Source organism: Pogona vitticeps, chromosome 5 (assembly GCF_051106095.1).
Source record: "Pogona vitticeps strain Pit_001003342236 chromosome 5, PviZW2.1, whole genome shotgun sequence".
NCBI lineage: Eukaryota > Metazoa > Chordata > Lepidosauria > Squamata > Agamidae > Pogona > Pogona vitticeps.
In genome coordinates this window covers 108,560,489-108,580,439 of record NC_135787.1, presented here as the reverse complement: position 1 = coordinate 108,580,439, position 19,951 = coordinate 108,560,489, and the positions used below count along the sequence as shown (strand labels likewise).

The window sequence follows — 19,951 nt, the reverse complement described above, 5'->3', positions numbered from 1 at the left end:
AGCCACTGTGTTTTTTTTTTTGCGGGGGGGGGGGTTCTTTGAATTAGGCCTCTCCACATGGAGTGCTGAGTTTTTGATGTAAATAGTAATCTTCCCACATCTTTTATTACACTAACATCCCGTTAATATAATAAAATAAACCTGACATACTCTTCTGTTAGCCTCATGTTTAGTTTGGCTCTGAGAGTTATCTGGTTTCCATACTGTGAACACACATGCAGTCTTGACTGTTAATGATTTTCCTTAAGTTCTTTCTCCATGTTTATCTGAAGAACTGGATTGTAATCCACAAATGTTCGCACAGAAATAAATCTTAGTCTTAAAGCTTCCGCAATAACTTCAGTTTTGGCTTTGTTGTTCCCCTGTTAAATATGCAGGCCAAAGCCATTTTGCTTGGCCATTCAACTTTTCACCATCGTGCAATACTTAAGTTATTTTCTAGTGCAATATTCTTTTGGTGCTAATGTCTTTGAACTATTCTGCTTAATATTAGAAGAATGATGTACCATTGAGCATGACCTAATCCTGTTTATTTGCTTTCAGTATTTTTACTTTACCCTTCAATTGCATTTCCAACTGCTATTTCAAAGGAGTCATAGTTGGAAACGCAATTGAAGGGTAAAGTAAAAATACTGAAAGTAAATAAAGAGGATTAGATCATGCTCAGTGCTACAGACATCATTCTTCTAATATTAAACAGAATAGTTCAAAGACATTAGCGCCAAAACAATATTGCACCAAAACATATAATATGGGCTTGTGTTAGGCAGTTTTAAATCCCATTGAAATGGATAAGTAAATTGTGAAATCCTGGGCATAATCTTATGGTATAAGTACTGCTCCTGGAGCTATCCTGGAATAAGTAATGGTTTCTTTTTTCTCAGAAAGTCTGCCCTCCCCCCATTTTTACCGAGAACATTGGGGGGGGGAGTATAAAGTACTTTGCAGAACTGTATGCCATACACTTTGGTTTCTTTATTGACTGGCAGTAGCTTTTCAGGGTTTTCAGATAAGGGTTCTGCCCAGGCCTTTCAGTGTTTGTATGCCAAGTATGTGCTTTGTCGCCTGAGTTCAAATGATTAAGGGTGCTATTAGACATGTGCCCCATTGGTTTGGTTTGGGTTGGGGATAGGCTATTACACTTGGTTTTCCAGGAACCAAATGGATGTATGTGCTATTGAGAACCAGCCTGCCCTTGATTGATGCCTATTTGCGCCTTTTGTGGCCGCTGTCAGAGGCTACTGTTTTTTTGGTGTAGGTAGAATCATTCAGTTTTGGTTCAGTTCCAGCATGTGTGACCGCAGGGATCAAATCAAAGCAGCTGGCTCTCGGGCCTTTTGGTGAAGCGTCTTGACACTCTTGAGAATTGGAAAGCTTCCTTTCTGCTGAGTTGAGGCCTTGGCAGAGTGAAATGCAGGTGGAGTGGGGAGAAAGATGGGAGAGAGAAGCCACGGAGAGCAAGAGAGCAGTGAACCAGAGGTCAGTAGTAGGGAAGATGATTGCTTGTGTTTGGGCGAGAATAGTTATTTGATGTGGGGTGGGGGAAAGGTTCAAGTTCTTGGATCTTTCCTTCTTTTGTCCCTTTTTGTGAATGGAAGGGAACACCAAAGGGTATCCTGTCGATCAGACCTGGGCAAAGTGCGGCCCGCGGGCCACATACGGCCTGCAAGCCGCTCCTGTCTGGCCCGCCCGTTGCCGTTCCTGTCCACCCTGCCTATCGCCGTTGAGTGAGCCGGACCTCCGGCTCCGGTGACCCAGTATAGCAGTAAGTAAAACTCATACGATCCGACGCTGGGATCTCGCAAGTTTTGACTGTTACTCTTGAGCCGCAGGCCCAAGAACTTGGCTCAAGAGGCCGGAAGTGATCCTTGCACAGGTGATGTGATGACGCATCACGTCACGTGCGCGGGATAGAAGACAGTCGGAGAGGAAGGCCGCGGGGGAAAGGGGGACAGGTGAGTTAGCTCGGTGTCATTCCCCCCCCCCCGGCAGTGAACGAATTACAACACTCACATAGTTAACTCCCTAAAAACATCACTGTTTCATTTTATTTTTAAGTAAAGTTGGTTCGGGCCCCGAACACAGTTCGGATTTTTAATTTCCCACCCCTGCTGTAGAGACTATCTTGACTACTGATGTTGGTATTATAAACTTTCAGGCTCCTCATTGCTGTGTAAATCTTGATTTTCCGCCCCTGCTAGCAATGTGAACACAAGATTGTAACACCCATTTGTTTCTCACTTTGAATCACAGAGGCAGCAGCAAGGTACCACATTCATAAACCAGAGTGTTTTTAAGGATTGAATGTTTCATAGTGCATACACAGTACACACCCTTGAAGCTGGAACTGAATGTCACTTCCTGGAGCAGGTACACATGGCAAAACAGAAGTGATTGTAAAGTTGACAGTCTATATACAAATTGCTCACTACACAGTAGAAAAACACAGTGTACAGCACCCCTGTGGTTCTTGCATCAACCACATTAATTAGCTGTGGTCCTGCTATAAGGTGTAGAAAATTGTTCCAGAGAAAGGGGAACTGTAAATGGAAAGCAATAACCTGGAGGGGGTCATGACAGCATCTTTGCCGTCATCGGGTATTACAAGGAATGGGGAAAGGAGGGAGAAGTCTTTCCTGAGGGACTCCTTGTAATGTGAATCCCACAGGAGAAGTCTGTCTGTAATCTGATTACTGACTGCTTTAACTCTTCTCTCAGATTTGTCATCCTGAAAGACCCAGGAGAAAGTGGACAAATAGCAGCCGGTCAGTAGAGTTTCAGACTTGCTGGTGTGTGTATATGTGTGTTTTCTTTTCTTTTCTTTTTTTGTATTGTGATTGGAGCTTGGAATTTTTTCTGTTTTTAAGACTGTCATTCCCAGAATCTCCCAGACAGCCTATTTGGGGACTGGGATGGAGGGAGTTGCAATGCACAAAAATGCAGCTGAAAAATTCTGGTCATGATATATATTCTGATATATAAACATTCTGGTCCTGATGTATATATCAATATAAGTGCCAGTTCTGTAGGTGTTGCTGTTTACGGTCTATAGACCTGCAACCAAATGCCAAGGATTTGGCAGCAGTGTTGGTAGGGAGAGACCCAGGGCTTAGAAGTGTTAGGAAAAAGGGAGTGTTTAGTATTTCCACTACCTATTGCTTTTCTGCAGAAGCTCCCCTTTATGGCCAAGTTCTTGGGCCAAGTCCAACCAACCACTTTCGTGCCTGACCCTTGGCAGGGGAAAGAGGTAAGTATATACTGAAGTCATCTCCACTGAACTCTGGATCCAACTCAGTGGTTTAAACCTTGTTTTTTTGTGATGAGCGCAGAGAAGCTTCAGCTAGTAGTAAAGCAATGCAATACATTTGTGGCATAAATGCCTTGAAATGAAATCTTAATGCCAAGGCAGGTTCATCTTCAGATTCCTTCATCAAACAAAATATTGCTAAAAGGGAATGTGATATATACACCTACATTTCATTCACTTGGAACAGGACTTACGTTCCAGCCTGTCTCAGAAAAGACCTCCTGTATAAAAAGGAAACTGCCCCAGTGTTTCCTGGAAGGCCTAGACCTTTGTGAGAGATGTAGTGTTGTTGCCCATTAGGCTGTACGTAGGGCAGCCACAAAGAGAATTCTGCCTGGGGAATTGTTGGAGCATTCTGGAACTTGGAGTCCTCCCCACCCCCCTGACATATCCCAAGTTAAATGGGCTTCATGACTTTAATTATATTAATTGCCCTTTCCCTAGTCTCCTTCTTGTCCTTGCTTTTGTAATCTCTTGCCTCATGAAGCGATCCAGAGAACCAAACTGCTTGCTTATTTTGGAGATTTTAATTGGTCAAATTTAACTCTGGGTTGGAGCATCTGGCTTGTAGAGCGCAGGGGCTGGGCATTCAACTCACCACTGTACGTCTTAAGAGAGTTGGTAGCTGAGGTCACCTGGATTGTTTGTGTCTGATGGGTTTATGTGCATTACTACCCATGTGGTCTTGAGGAAAGTGCACTGTCCCAGAGCACCAGCAGAAAGAGAGACCAAAAAAGGACCCTTGTGGCACAGTGATTAAACTGCAGTACTGCAGCCAAAACTCTGCTCACAATCCAGGTTCAATCCCAGGTAGCTGGCTCAAGGCTCAATTAGCCTTTCATCCTTCTGAGGTCGGTAAATTGAGTACCCAGTTTGCGGGGCCGGGCAGGCAATGTGTAACCTGTATAATTAAATTGTAAACTTCCAAGAGTACTTTAAGCACTATGGGGTGGTATATAAGGAGTGCATTTTGCTTTTCTTTTTTAAAAAACCATTTCTGAGTACATCATATCAGGAGAACCCTGGGAGGTTGCCATAAGTTGGGAATGACTTCATAGTACATCATTATCGATAGTTAAATTAACTCATAAAACCATGATATGAATTTTGATTCCCTCCCCCCCCCCCCCCCCATAGCCAGTATGGTTACCATGCTTTTCATATAGTTTAGTAGTTCCTAACCTGGGTTAAAAGAGGTGTTCTTGGACTGTAATTCCCAGACGCTCCGGCCAGCACAGCTAGTGGTAAAGCTTGTGGGAGTTGCAGTCCAAAACTACCTAGGTTACTCAAGGTTGGGAACCACTGATACAGATAGCCTCTAGACCATGGGCCAAATTCTCTGATTTTAAAGGTCAGAATTCACTGCCTTAAATACAGCCAGGAAATTGACTGTTGGCCAATAAGGTACTTAAAATTGGTGTAACATGGTCCTAGGTGCTGGCACCAGTTAACAATCATACCATTGTGTTCTTGACTAATTTTGAAGCTGCTGTGTTGTCATTAAGAAAGCTTGTATGCACCGCCATATTCTAGTAGTTAAGCTTAGATATTATTAAGGATACACTGGCAATAGCAGCGAGCTCATAATCGCTGTTAAATGAAAAATCGAGTTTGTAATCCTTAAAGTTGTCTAGTTTGCAGCAGAAGCAACTGCAGTTAACTTTATCCGACTGAGTGTATTATGTTACTTTAATCATTTACAGATTTAAACTATCGTTGCTGTTGTTTAGTTAAATCATGTCTGACTCTTTGTGACCCTATGGACCAGAGCACGCCGGGCCCTCCTGTCTTCCACTGCCTCCCGGAGTTGGGTCAAAGTCATGTTGGTAGCTTCGATGACACTGTCCAACCATCTCGTCCTCTGTCGTCCCCTTCTCTTCTTGACCTCACAATTTTCCTAACATCAGGATCTTTTCCAGGTAGTCTTCTCTTCTCATGAGATGGCCAAAGTATTGGAGCCTGAGCTTCAGGATCCGTCCTTCCAGTGAGCACTCAGGGTTGATTTCCTTCAAAATGGATAGGTTTGTTCTCTTTGCAGTCCCGGGGACTCTCAAGAGCCTCCTCTAGCACCACAATTCAAAGCATCAATTCTTCAGCAGTCAGCCTTCTTTATGGTCCAGCTCTCACTTCCATACATCACTACTGGAAAAACCATAGCTTTGTCTACGCGGACCTTTGTTGGCAAGTTGATGTCTCTGCTTTTTAAGATGCTATCTATGTTTGCCATCACTTTCCTCCCAAGAAGCAGGTGCATTTTAATTTTTTGGCTGCTGTCCCCATCTGCAGTGATTGTGGAGCCCAAGAAAGTAAAATCTGTCACTACCTCCATGTTTACCTCCTTCTATTTGCCAGGAGGTGATGGGACCAGTGGCCATGATCTTAATTTTTTTGATGTTGAGCTTCAGACCATTTTTGCACTCTCCTCTTTCACCCTCATTAAGAGGATCTTTAATTCCTCCTCGCTTTCTGCCATCAGAGTGGTATCATCTGCATATCTGTGGTTGTTGATATTTCTTCCGGCAATCTTAATTCTGGTTTAGGATTCCTCCAGTCCTGTCTTTCGCATGATGTATTCTGCATATGTTAAATAGGCAGGGAGACAATATACAGCGTTGTCATACTCCTTTCCCAATTTTGAACCAATCAGTTGTTCTATATCCAGTTCTAACTGTTGCTTCCTGACCCACGTATAGATTTCTCAGGAGACTGATAAGGTGGTCAGGCACTCCCATTTCTTTAAGAACTTGGCATAATTTGTTGTGGTCCACACAGTCAAAGGGTTTTGTGTAGTCAATGAAGCAGAAGTAGATGTTTTTCTGGAACTCTCTGGCTTTCTCCATAATCCAGCACATGCTAGCAATTTGGTCTCTAGTTCCTCTGCCCCTTCGAAATCCAGATTGTACTTCTTGGGGTTCTCGGTCCGCATGAAGCCTACCTTGTAGGATTTTGAGCATAACCTTGCTAGTGTATGAAAAAAGTGTAATTGTATGGTAGTTGGAGCATTCTTTGGCACTGCCCTTCTTTGGGATTGGGATGTAGACTGATCTTTTCCAATCCTCTGGCCATTGCTGAGTTTTCGAAACTTGCTGGCATATTGAGTGTAGCACCTTAGCAGCGTCCTCTTTTAAGATTTTAAATAGTTCCATTGGAATGCCATCACCTCCACTGGCCTTGTGGTTAGTCATGCTTTCTAAGGTCCACTTGACTTCACTCTCCAGGATGTCTTGCTCAAGGTCAGCAACCACTCGATCTGGGTTGTCAGGGATATCCAGATTTTTCTGGTATAATTCCTGTGTGTATTCTTGCCACTTCTTGATATTTTCTGCTTCTATGAGGTCCCTACCATTTTTGTCCTTTATCATGTCGATCTTTGCACAAAAGGTTCCTTTAATATCCCCAATTTTCTTGAACAGATCTGTTTCCCCCCTTTCTATTATTTTTCTCTATTTCTTTGCATTGTTCATTTAAGAAGGCCCTCTTGTCTCTCCTTGCTATTCTTTGGAAGTCTGCATTCCATTTTCTGTAACTTTCCCTATCTCTCTTGCATTTTGTTTCCTTTCTCTTCTCTGCTATTTCTAAGGCCTCATTGGACAGCCACTTTGCTTTCTTGCATTTCCTTTTCTTTGGGATGGTTTTTGTTGCTGCCTCCTGTACAGTGTTATGAGCTTCCATCCATAGTTCTTCATGCACTATGTCCACCGAATCTAGTTCCTTAAGTCTATTCTTCACTTCCACTGTGTCCTCATAAGGGATTTGGTTTAGATTATATCTGACTTGCCCAGTGGTTTTTCCTCCTTTCTTCAGTTTAAGCTTGAATTTTGCTATGAGAAGCTGATGATCAGAGCCATAATCAGCTCCAGGTCTTGTTTTTGCTGACTGTATAGAGCTTCTCCATCTTTGGCTGCAGAGAACATAATCAATCTGATTTCTGTATTGCCCATCTGGTGATGTCCATGTGTAGAGTCGCCACTTGTGTTGTTGGAAAAGAGTGTTTGTGATTACCAGAAAACTCGATTAGCTTTTGCCCTGCTTTGTTTTGAACTCCAAGGCCAAACTTTCATATTGTTCCTTTTGTCTCCTGACTCCCTACTTTAGCATTCCAGTCCCCTATAATGAGAACATCTTTCTTTGGTGTCAGTTCTAGAAGGTGTTGTAAGTCTTCATAGAATTGGTCAATTTCAGCCTCTTCAGCATCGGTGGTTCATGCATAAACTTGGATGACTGTGATGTTGAAAGGTCTGCCTTGAATTCGTATTGAAATCATTGTATCTTTTTTGAGATTGTATCCCAGCACAGCTTTTCCCACTCTTTTGTTGACTATGAGGGCTACTCCATTTCCTCTATGGGATTCTTGCCCACAGTAGTAGATACGATAATCATCTGAATTGAATTGACCCATTCCCGTCCATTTTAGTTCACTGATGCCCAGGATGTTAATGTTTATTTTTGCCATCTCCTGTTTGACCACATCCAGCTTAACAAGGTTCATACTGAAGGAGACTTCAGTATTACTCAGATGTTACACTTTTGAATTCCAGAAGCTCTGGGCTGTGTGGTGAGCGCTCAGGGAATTGTAGTCCAATCAATCACTGTGTTAAATATAAGGTGGACTGAACTATTTTAGTACAGTAGTTACATTATATGCAGTAGCAGCAGCAGTCCAGTGTGGCTAGCTCTCTCCGGTTTTGTACTCTGACAAACTAATGGCATAGTTTATTGCTGTTTTACTGGTGGTTTTGAGATTCATCTAATTAGGTGCAAATGCATGCAATATATTTCTTGATGATTCTCACTCACCTCTCTTTTTTTTACCAGTGGCCCTCATCTAGTCAAACAGGTGTCTCAGCTGATTATGTTTTGCTTTATGGAGCTAGTTAACATAGCAGTATGTTGTAATGGCTTCTGTTTAACCATCCCCATTTTTCTAATCTCTTTCTGGATTGTGTATGGTGAGTATAGGGCTCCCATAGGTAAGTGTGGGACTGAGACAAGACTTTAGCTGGGAATACCTCAGCCAGTAGCACCAGTGTGCTACTGGATAGACAGATTAATGGACTGAGACTCAGGAGACCTGGTATGAATCCTTGTTTAGTCATGGGAGGTGGGGGGGGGTAGGGTGTGAGGTGGAACTGGTAAAACCACTCCTTAAATTAACTTATCCTGAAAACCCTGTTGAAGGTACATAGTACAGACAGTACACAACCATGATGTGTGCCAAGAGGCTGTCCTGTTAAGATGCACTCTTCGGTGTTTTCACAGTGCTATTTCCAAGATTTAGGCTCGGAGCGCTATTTCTGTTGTAGCCAGAATGGCATTACCCATGCTGTGGAGGGGAGGTGTTAGCAGTTTGTGAGACTCCCATAAATTAGCAGAAGGTCAAACAACTTCAGAGAAAAACCACTGATTTGTCTGCCAATAACGATTTTCGAAAGAGTGCTGTATGCTCCCTAGCCAAGGAATGCTGATTGACTGCTGGCTGGCATCCTGAGTTGTAGTACTTGACACTGCAACATCTTGCTGCAGTTTCCACTAGGATATCAATACTGGCAGAGGGACTCTTTGTGATGCCTGCAGAAGAGAACTTTGGCTTTGGTCAGTCTTAGCTAACAGAAGCTCATGTTTCTTACTTTACACTTGATTGTGTTGAATAACCAATCATCTTGTCTAGTGGTTACAATAAATTGGCATGAACTGGTGGGCAGGTCACACAAGAGATCTTTAGAAGTTATGTATGCAAGCATTTCTGTCTTTAAAAGCTAAAGTTTAGCCAGTTCCTTCAGTATTAGAACTCCACCCATGCTGTTCAGGAATAGAAGATAGACTTGGGTTCAGCACTAAGTATCCTGGTAATAATGAACTTCATCATTTATAAATGTTTGCCTGTAAGGTTTGTCTGTAAACAAAAGAATAACCCAGACCACGTCTCTCTTCCTGATCTGCTAAGCCACCTCCTCTTTGCTGATATATTTTTAACCTTTCACTGGGCTAAGCTGTCAGCGAACCTTGCTGGTGCAGGGCAGTGGGGAAGGCAGCTTGAGATCAGCCCTGGGATTTGTAGCTCAGCGGCTTTTAATCATGGGACTCCCGAAACACTTTAATTTGCAGATGAGTCTCATATAGATTTCTGAAGACCTGAGAAGTGTCTCAGAAGTGGCTTGAGTTGGTTCCATGTATTGAGAAAATGTGTCTGTGCCCTTCATTTGTCCATATTGTGAAATGGGTGCTGGAGACATCTTAGGTTGAAGGGATCCAGGAACAGTTGGCCTGTAGGCTCTTGATGTCATGCAGTTCATAAAGCTGAGCAAATCTAAGCATGATACATGGATGGAAGGACTTCTGCTACATTGCTCTGAGCTCTCTGACAGAAAAGTGGGTAGAAACATAACTGAAATATCCAGAATACAGATTGGGAAGTTCTTTTTTTTAAAAGAAACTAACTCTTCCAAGCTCACGTTCTAGACACAGAGAGGGAAGTTCTTGTGTCTTTTGGGTGGAAAATCAGTGTTGGCAATTGCAGCCTGGCAGCCAGGAACGAGAAAAGTTGCATCTACTGAAATTGTAACTTTCATGAGACACAAAAGATCTTAATAAAAGTAGACCAGTGGTGAATACTTGTACGTTCTCTTTGAACAAGTTGTTTGAGTGGATGATGGCAGGCCACATCCTGGTTTTCTTAGATGAGATGAAATTTCTAATTTTCCTTTTAGCTGGAATTTAGACCTGGTTGTAGCACTGCAAAAATCCTGTGGGAAAATATTTGTGAGGTGAATGATGGGGAATACATCACCGTTAGGACAACTCCAGAGAGAGATTCTGCTCTTCTCTCAGAATACTAAATATCTTTGACCATGATATCCTTTGGGAACAGATAACTCTGTTGAGTGTGGGTTGATTTGCAGCGATTTTCCTCATAGCTGGATGGCTATTCTAGAAGGCCGCATGGAGGACTTGCTTTACAGTGTCTTTGTTGCACGATCCCATCTGATTATCCATGCCATTTGACACATGAAACTTGTCAAGCCAGGTCTTCAGCCAGCTTGGTTTGGCTGAGTTCTATTTATTATGCTGACTTTTTATTATTGCTTTTTAGTTAGTTCTATACTGCTGTTGATTCCTTTTATGAATATTTAAAGGACCCAAGGTGGCTTACGGCAAAGAAAGACAATACTTAAAGTTGAAAATAATCATTTTACAATGGTGGTTAAAAGACAATATTTAAAACTATGAACAATGAATAAGGATGTATCTTGCATCATTAACAGGCTATATTAAGGTAAGGATCAATAAGTATATAAATTAAAAAATGTCACTCTGCGAAATGGAAAAAAAACAAAAAAGGAAAACACAAGTAGTACTAAAAATCCAGTCAAAGGATAATGCATAATAGTCTGTCTAAAAATCACACACAGGTGGCTGCTTACTGAGGGAAGGCTTGCCTGAAGAGAAAAGGTCTTTGCCTGTTTGCGGAAGGATAGCAAGGGGGGGGCAGCCTGGCCTCCTGTGGGAGGGAGTTCCAAAGTTTGGGAACAGCAACATTCCATCAGACACACCTGTGAAGGTGGCAGGACCGAGAGAAAGGCCTCTCTTGATTAATCTTAACACCCGAGCCATCTCATAATGGGAGATACGGTCTTTGAGAATATCGACTTCTGAGTTAGATATTCTCAATGAAAATACCTGTTCCACATCTTCCAAGATCTGTGAAACAAAGTACAACTTGCTTCCATAACTTTTATAACATTTGTGGTGTATTTCAGAGAAATGTGCGTTAATGTTCGTTGGCACAGGCTGTTATCATCTACACCAGTGGTTCTTAACCTTTTTGAAAGCAACGCCCCCTTGAGCCATTGAGGAAGTTATCATCGCCCCCCCCTCCCCGCGGTGATATCTTATTTATTTATTTATTTATTTATTTATTTATTTATTTATTTATTTATTTATTTAAAGACACTTAAATCCAATGACCCCTGAAAACAAAATTCAATTCCAAGAAAATGAAATGCCCCCCAAAAGTAACATTTAATGATTTAGTTGCAAGCGAATTTTAAGACACAAAAAGAAATATAAAAAGGGCATAAAAACAAACCTCAATGCAGGAACTAAAAATTTCAAAATGAAAACTCTGAAACTAAATTAAGATTGGAGGAAAATATATATTCATGCACATTGTAAAAAGGCTGCAGCCATCTTCACAGGTTTGGCTTGCTCCAGTGCCCCCCTACCGCCCCCCTTCTGCTCCAGCGCCCCCACACCGCCCCTTTTCCGTCTACCGCTCCCCTGAAAAATGAAATCGCCCCCTGGGGGGCATTATCGCCCACGTTAAGAACCACTGATCTACACTATGGCCTGTCTGTCCTCAAGGTGATGTTATAGGCTTAAATGTGTATATTTCCCAATGCTTCTTTGCTGTCCACTTTCCTTTCACTCCAGTAGTATGTTTTAAGAAAAGGGAGTGGACCATAAAGATTGGCTGATATCAGTTGCTACAGAAAGTGTTTAGGTGTACAACTTCTTAATAACTTGATGAAAGGGAGGACACGTATGGGCACTTAAGTCCTGTTACCTCTGAACCGTTGTCATATAGAGAGTGAAGGCCTGAGGTGCAGAGTCTCTTCCATTCATGGAGATTTCTCTGTGTGGTGCAGAAATATGATTTCCAAAGGTTGTGTACTTTTTTTGAGCAACAGCAACTAGGATCCCTTTGCTAGCCTGGCCAGGGGCCATTCAGCCTGGGAGATTCATGGAGCTGCCGACTACAGAAGAATGTTTTCCGAGCGCTGGTTAGTTTTATATGACAAGAGACAGCCTCCATGAATAGAATGAGCTCTCCAATTCATCCGTTCGCCCTCAGTGTGATGAGAATGGGCTGGAGCTAATGGATATGTCCTCCCACCTCATGTGTTGTGAAAATATAGGATTTGATATCCCCCCTGGGAGTAGCAGGGAAAGGGCAAGAATAGAAAAGGGCATGCTTGGCCATGCATTTAACTCTATCCTTGTCAGCCATGGAAGGCAGCCCATCTAGGAGAAGGAAAACTCTGATTTCAAACCTCCACTGCCTTGTGGCTATATTCACTCATGGAAAAGGCTTCAGGAGTTAACCTCAAGGCAAAATCTGGAGCCGGTGTCCTGGAGGCAGTTTGTGTCGTTCTGCCAACTCCGACGTCGCTGGAACCAGTTGTATCGGCTCTTGCCTTTCCATTGGAACATTTCAGCAACGTGGAGAGGGGGGATCTGCTGCTTGGGTAACAGCCTATCCTCTATACTACTTTACCCAGGCTTCATGCTCTGGAGAGGACACTTCTCGATACAGAGCATGTTACCATGGTCTCTCGAGACTGAAGGATGCCTATGAATGTCATGATACAGTTCCTGCCATCTTCCCCAGGTTTTCGAGCATATTTGCCACACTGGGACACGTACCTTACTCTGCGAGGGTTAAAAGGCAGCTTGTTGCAGATATAACACTCAAGAATAAAGGGCAGTCATTGAGCTGCATGACGGCAGAAACAGGTCTAAAGAGATCCTTTGACTCACGCTGCTTCATCAGAAGGGGCAGCACTCTACTTCTTTCTGACGCCAGCTCTGCCTGTTTCCCGTTGAAACCTGCTGAGCAGAAAGAACTGTTGTACTGTAGTTCACTTGTAAGCTAACATGCTCTTTTCCCCTGCTATCCCTTTGAGAAATGCAGTCATTCACAGCAGTATTCGTAAGCTTTACAGCTGAGATAGGCAAAATCTCTCATGTGGTTGTTGATGGACCACCAAATATTGCATATTTGGAGCTTGGATCCTTTATATGATTTTGCAGCCTTTGTTGTAAAGTAGGAAGGCAGAGGCATTCTTGAATGGTGCATTACAGTGGTGCCTCGCTTAACGAGCGATTCGTTTAACGACGAATCCGCATAGCGATTGAGTTTTTGCGATCGCATAACAATGTTTTAAATGGGAAAACATCGCTTTGCGATGATTGGTAAGCAAAACGCTTACCGATTATCGCATAACGATGTTTTAAGAACAGCGGATTGGCGGTTCCAAAATGGCCACCGGGTGAAGAAAATGGCTGCCCGCTGTGTGTTCGCACCCTTTCCTCGCTTACCAGGCAGCGAAAATGGTGGCCGCATGGAGGATTTCTGCATAACTGTGAGTTTTGTGCCCATTGGAATGTATTAAATGTATTTTAATGCGTTCCTATGGGCTTTTTTGCCCCGCATAGCGACGAATCCACATAGCGACGATTTTTTCGGAATGGATTGTCGTTGCTATGCGGGGCACCACTGTACTTCCTTTCAAGTGGTGAGCCTGGCCTGTGTGTGGAATTGCTGTGGAAGTGTCATTGCTGCTAATTCTCTGCAGAAGGGCTGCCAGATACCATTTGATGCTGTGACAACCACAACGGAGCCTAATCATACTCTCGATGCTTGATTACAGCTGGGCAGCCCTGCTCAAGTCTCATTTGCATCATCTAGCTTGTTTTCCTGAGAGAAACAGATTCCACTCCTCACTTGGATTTGCTTAGTTTATATTTGCCTCACAGACCTCCTATCCTTCCTGTTTCAGCTGCTCCACAGAACTCCCTCAGGGTTTGTGACTTCCGGAAGGACCTCAAGAGCTGATAGAAGAGCTGGGGCGAAAGTCACAAAAGTTTGTGTCTGTGTGTGTTTGGTTGGGGCTCTTGGTGGGCTGCTCAGTAAACATGTTGCATTGCACCCAGACAGACCACAGGTGCCTGCAACGGGCTAGCTGAAGTAGGCCTTTCTGCCTTTTCCCTCCCTACAGCAGCCGGTCCCATCTCTGCAAGACTAGAAACAGAGGGTTGGGGAAATCTATCCAAAGAGGTAAGCTGTGGTGCAGGATGCTGAGCAGGATGGGGAGGGATTCCCGAAGTATAGGTGGAAATGCCTTTTTAAAGTAAAGCTGCATGCACAGACAATCTCTCTCTGTGCCTGATTTCTGGGGCAGGGGTGGGCCCTCCGATCTCCAGCCCTCTTCAGCAGTGCTTCCCAGTCATTTGTGTCTAGTACTGGGGAGGTGGGAAGGGCTGCTGTGGGGAGGAGAGGGTAAGGATGTCTGCTTCTGCCAGCCGTTGCTTGGGCCTATATCTGGATTCAACCCCTCCCCGCATGAGGGATGTGCTTGCTTTTATGAAGTGAGGTGTCACATTGTTTAGTTTTACCTGTTTGTTCTAGCATTCATCCTGTTCCTGAATTTGCGCTGGTTGGCCTTTCTGGGGGCTGTGAACCACAGTTTGACCATCTGTCTTTTAGCTCACATGTCATCTTAATGCAACATTTCTGCTAGTAAGGCCGCTCAATTCCTTTTATTCCAGAGAAGCTGGGTATTTATTGTAAGATTCCCACTGGCACATGGATCCTGTGTAAGGCACTCTGCTGCCGTAGCTGCTTCTTTCCCTTTCTTCAGACGTTGTGCCCATATGGCCAAGTTCCCTGTTGTTGTTGGATCCTGTGTGGGCAAAGCTCCTAGGAAGTGGGTACTGTACTTGTTGCCTTAAAAAAAAATTAACCTCGTAAGTGATGGATTGAACTTGAGGGCGCCATGCAGTGTGTTGCTTCAGCTGATGGGCATTCAGATCTACTTGCGCTGTCTGTCCTATGTTGATCATGGGTCTGCACAAATACCTAGTTCATTCGGTTTTTCCGCATTTGTCCAAACAGTACGTATTCCTAGCCCAGAGTCTTAAAGGCAGCACAATCCTTTCCTGACCTGGTGCTCTGGATGAGTGTAGGCATCCTCAAGCATGCATGACTAATGGACTTTCTGGGTTATGGGACTTGCTATTCTGTCCATCTCAAGGGCACTGAGATATGGAAGGTTGTACTACACTACTGTACTTATTTACAATTTCAATAAGGCTCAAAACTGTGAAAGCCCTCATGGATCAGATTATTTACCAATTGGGCAAGTAGAAGAGAAATACTAAAGCCGTTGGGGTTGTGGGAACCTTGCCCTCCCAGATGTTTGTACTTTCCATTCCCACAGTTTCTTGCATTCACTGTGGCTTGTGAGGAGGTGCAAAATATCTGGAGGGCTAAAGATTTCCCATCTCTACTCCAAATGTACACTTAAATTGCTTCTGTTTTGTAACACTGTAACTGCTACTACCAATGGTTGCAAGCTTTACTGAAAATATTTGTTGGCTTGAGGATCTTCAGGAATTACAGGGGTTTTTTTTGTATTAATTGGATGCTATTGAAACAAAGGGTACCCAGTGTGGTGCAGCGGATAAAGTAATGGGTTTGGATGGAGGAGACCTGGAATTGATTCCCTGGCTGTGCCATGGGAACTCACTGGGGGAATGGGCCTGGTTCAACCACTCCTCAATTACCTCACTTACCTTGAAAACTCCATTAGGGTCGCTGTAGTCAGCTTTGACTTGATGACACGTAGCAGATTGAAACAGAAGTCTGGTTTGTACTCTGATGATTAGCATTTGAAAATTTATGTTACCTTTTGTGAAGTATGGTGGGAGAGGGATGTTAAGTGGGGTTAGATTCTACTGAGGGTTTTAGTCACCACGTGGGAGCAATATACTGTATGTATGACTCTGTCCCTGGTTGTGTTTTCCTCTCCTTTGCTTTCAAATCATTCCTGGTGCATTTACATCTGTTATGTTTACATGATTTAACACTCTTGGCTGAAAACATGGGTATGGAATGTGATTTGTTTCCCATTTAGCACCAGCTGTCAGCTGATAGCAAATGGTTCTGTTTATAACCATTTCATAGAAACAACAAAACGTTAAGGCTACATGTGATGATGCCCTTTTTGTTTTTGTTTCTTGTCATTCTTCCAGGACAGAGTGATCAATTTAGCTGTTGGCAGTGTAACATCCTTGCTGCTTATAGTAAGTATTCAGCTTTCATCTACCCAGCTAAGTCCATAAACCAAGTCTTTGGCAGTCACTGTTAGAATGGCTTTATCAGCTGGGACCTGCAACAAAATGCTGCAGTGGAGTCTCACCATCCAATAGGAGTATTGCTGTCCAGGATTTCAAGCAGCCAGTCACATCCTCCAGAACTATGAGCAAGACATCCTTATCCCCATATCCCCATATTTCTTTATAATGCACAGTGAATATTGAAGGCTTAGTCTTCCTTGAGCTTCTTTGGCCTTGTCCCCCCTCCATGTAGGTGTGCTTTTCCCCTCCCTCTCCCCAACAAAAATGGTACTTCAGCAAAACTGTGTTCCTCGGACCATGCTGGAAACCCCCCCTCTATAGTCATTCAGTGGCTCTGTGTTAGTTTTAGTCCCGTCACCACTTGAATCATTAGAAATGATGTTCATATCTCTGCACTTAAAAAGTGTACTTTAGGTCATCATACTAATTTCACTGACTCACTATCTGTGGGATTGTCAGATTGAATAATGGAGTTGGGAAGGAAGTGCTGACAAAAGGGACCAACAAAAACAAGCGGGAAGTACTGGTGTCAAGAGGATCCTGTGGTTTGAACAAATGCCCTGCCCCATCCAAGCTTCCACATAGATACCCTTCAGCTCAGAGAACACTACTAGGCCCAGTAGCTACAGCATGTTGCTTGCTCGGTACTTGGGGAAGGAAAGACGTATTCTGCAAGTCATGGCTCTTCTGGCTGGCACTGAAGAGGAGTATGGCTGTGAGGTGGCAAGGATCCACACCAAATTTTTGTTTCAGATCCCAGTTGTGTTGATATCCAGAGCAAATGCAGCCAGCAGTTATCACCCTGTCTTGCAGCAGTAGATTCCACCCATGAATGATCTTGAATGAAAAGCAGTGCCTTGTGAGGTCAGAATCTGTGGTCTGGAATATGAATGTAGTAGGCCATTTTATACTGAGGCAGACCATGGATCCAGCCAGTGCAGTATCGTTTATTCGGAGCTTGGAAATGTTAATTGTTTTGTACTACAACTCCCAGAATCCCCCAGCCAGTCATCATCCTGCCTGGAATATTGTGGGAGCTGTAATCCAGAAATTAATGTTTCCAAACTCTGCATTTACTGTGATTGGCAGCAATCTCCAGAGTCATCCTCATGAGCCCTGCTGATTGAGATCCTTTTAATTTTAGTAGTTTTCATGTGCTGTTCTAGGGATGTTCATTTGGAGATCCTGAATTTCTCTTTGTGGTTTCTGACCCGCATAGATGGATTAATTTTTTTTTGGTCGGCTTGTCCTAGATCTCAGCCGTCTCCCCTTTACAAACCTGTTTTAGCATTGGTAATGTCTTTTAAAAGATATTTATATGAATGGTACCCTGTTTCCCTGAAAATAAGCCCTAGTATGATTTTTCAGGTTGCTCATAATATAAGCCCTACCCCCCCCCCCAAAATAAGCCCTAGTTAAGTGAAAGCCCACCCTCTACCATAGTGCAGCAGCCAGAAGAAGAAGTGACTGTATTTGAATAACTGTAGATTGTTGTACATTAAAAAAAAATCCCCTGAAAATAAGCCCTAATGCGTTTTTTGGAACAAAAATTAATATAAGACCCTGTCTTATTTTTGGGGAAACATGGTAGTTAAATGTGGGGTTTTTGTGTGTGTGATTTTAAAAAAAGGAAGAAGACCAGAATCAGTCCAGACAGGGCCACTTGGTAGATTTGGATCTTTTATCCTGCTTCTTCCAACCAAATGCCCATCTGTAGTTTTACAAGATAAGCAAAACCCAGGCAGAAACCCTTTCCTGCATGAGGAATAACCCACTGCAATTATAACCCACACCAGGCTTGATTTTCAAGCTTGTTAGATGAAACAGGTGGTCAAAGGAGCTGTAAACACCTTTTGTTTCTAAGGGATTCGGCCTACACGCAGAATGTCTTCAGGTAGTATGACTGTGACTACTAATGGCATATAGTCTAGAACAGCCCAGCTGACTTTTTCCCCAGCTGGCTAAGCTCTTTCCCTTTTGCTCTAATAAAGAACACCCGTGAATTAAAACTAGCACCCTGTTCTAGATATACTTGGCAAAAGACATGCATGTTGTAAGTGCTTGAACCAGGAGGTATAGACCAGCCTTTCAAATAACCTCTCATGCTATTGGCTGTGGTAAGAACAGGTGGAAAAGACCCTTTAGCAAAATTGTCCAGGGATGGTGTTTCTTTTACGTCAAATGAATACATAAATAGGTATTGGCAGCTGGAGGAGTAGCTTTTGCAGATTTTGGAAAGTCTTATTTCTTTTACATCATCTGCTTTTGATTTCCTGAGAATAGTGAAATGCAAACTTGCAAATATCCATTATTTTAGATAAAGGTTCCTCTTAAAGAACAGGGAGATCCTGGCTATAACTAGTTATTTTATGGAAATGATTGTTCCTGGGGAAAATAACTACATGGAGTTGATTAATTTGTACTGTATTTCTATTGATCATATTAGATATGGTGAAGACAGCATATTTATCATTGGGAAATGCGTAACTATCTTTTTTTGTATGAAGGTAACACCCTTGTATTCTTTTCTATAGGTCACTCTGATTAGTGCTTTTGTCTTTCCTCAACTACCTCCAAAACCGGTGAATATATTTTTTGCTTTCTGCATCTCCTTGTGTAGTGTTTCGGCTGGCATTCTTGTAAGTACTGCTACACTTGCTTATGTTCAGCTTATACTTAAAGTGGGGGCAGTATTCTCTAGGTTCATAGCTAATAAGGACTTTGCTAAATAAATGATTTAGAGTCATTTGGCCTAACAAGGTTTTAAGTCAGCTAGTGTGTAGACGCAAACAGAATAATTGTTGAAAACAGTAGCTCCTTTATTATTGGGATTTCCCTTGAAAAATAAGCAGTTGCCTCTAGAAATGTTGTATTTGCATATTGGGAATATTGTAGGGAGTTATAGGACAGGCAGGAAATGCAGGGCAGGACTCAGCAGCCCGCTGGGGAAAAGAAGTCATCACATCTGTTCTCACTCACTGCCAGCAGGCAGCCCCTAAAAAGGGAAGGCAAATAAGGTTCTGCACAGTTTAAAAGTATAATTCATTGGAAAGCTCTCTTGTACAGACTTCCAGGAAAATGGGACAATGGATTTATTTAACTAGATCCATGGCTGCGAACCTTTTTGGGTTCGCGTGCCCAAACTGGGAAAAAAACCCACAAAAAACAGCAGGTGGAGTGCCGCTGCAGTGGCGGGGGCGGAACTGGAAGTGGTGGCAGAAGCAGGGGAATCCCGGCATGGAGGTGCCCCGAGACCTCACTCTGGATGCACTGCCAGCACCAGCTGCTCCAGATCTGCCTGCCGAAGTGCCAGCACTACGGCTGTAGCCATCTTCTCAGGTTTCACTGTGCGGGTGGGCAGAGTAGCGATCTGGTGACTTATGGCTCGCGTGCCGGCAGAAAGGGCTCCGTGTCCCAGCTGTGGCATGCGTGCCATGGGTTCGCCATCGCCGAACTAGATCATAAGTAAAGATAGAAGGAAATGTGACTCCCTTTGTGGTCTGAATAGAATGGTTATCTAAGTCCTGCTAGAGATAAATCATATGGGAGTGTGTATCTCCCCATGCATGAAATAGTGTTTTCAAGTATGAAGAGTCTGTCACTTAGTAAATTAAATAAAAAAATCTCACTGTCTGCCTTGGGCCAAATGTGCATATGGCAGGGGAAGGAAAGTGAGAATAGTGCATCTCAAAGCCCCATGAAGTATTCTACCTAGAAAACCCTGGA

The 19,951-nt window shown here is 43.2% G+C and overlaps 1 protein-coding gene across 4 annotated transcripts in view; it reads left to right on the top strand.

The window, feature by feature from the left end:
- TMEM243 (transmembrane protein 243) overlaps positions 1-19,951 on the top strand; it is a 36,107-nt gene that overhangs the window by 15,276 nt on the left and 880 nt on the right. For 2 of the 4 annotated variants that reach the window (XM_020797752.3, XM_073000798.2), the window contains exons 3-4: positions 16,121-16,171; positions 18,760-18,864. In XM_020797752.3, the coding sequence (XP_020653411.1) occupies positions 16,121-16,171; positions 18,760-18,864 (156 nt within the window). The remainder of the gene's footprint in view (positions 1-16,120; positions 16,172-18,759; positions 18,865-19,951) is intronic. The other 2 variants (XM_020797754.3, XM_078394244.1) reach the window with 1 other exon arrangement.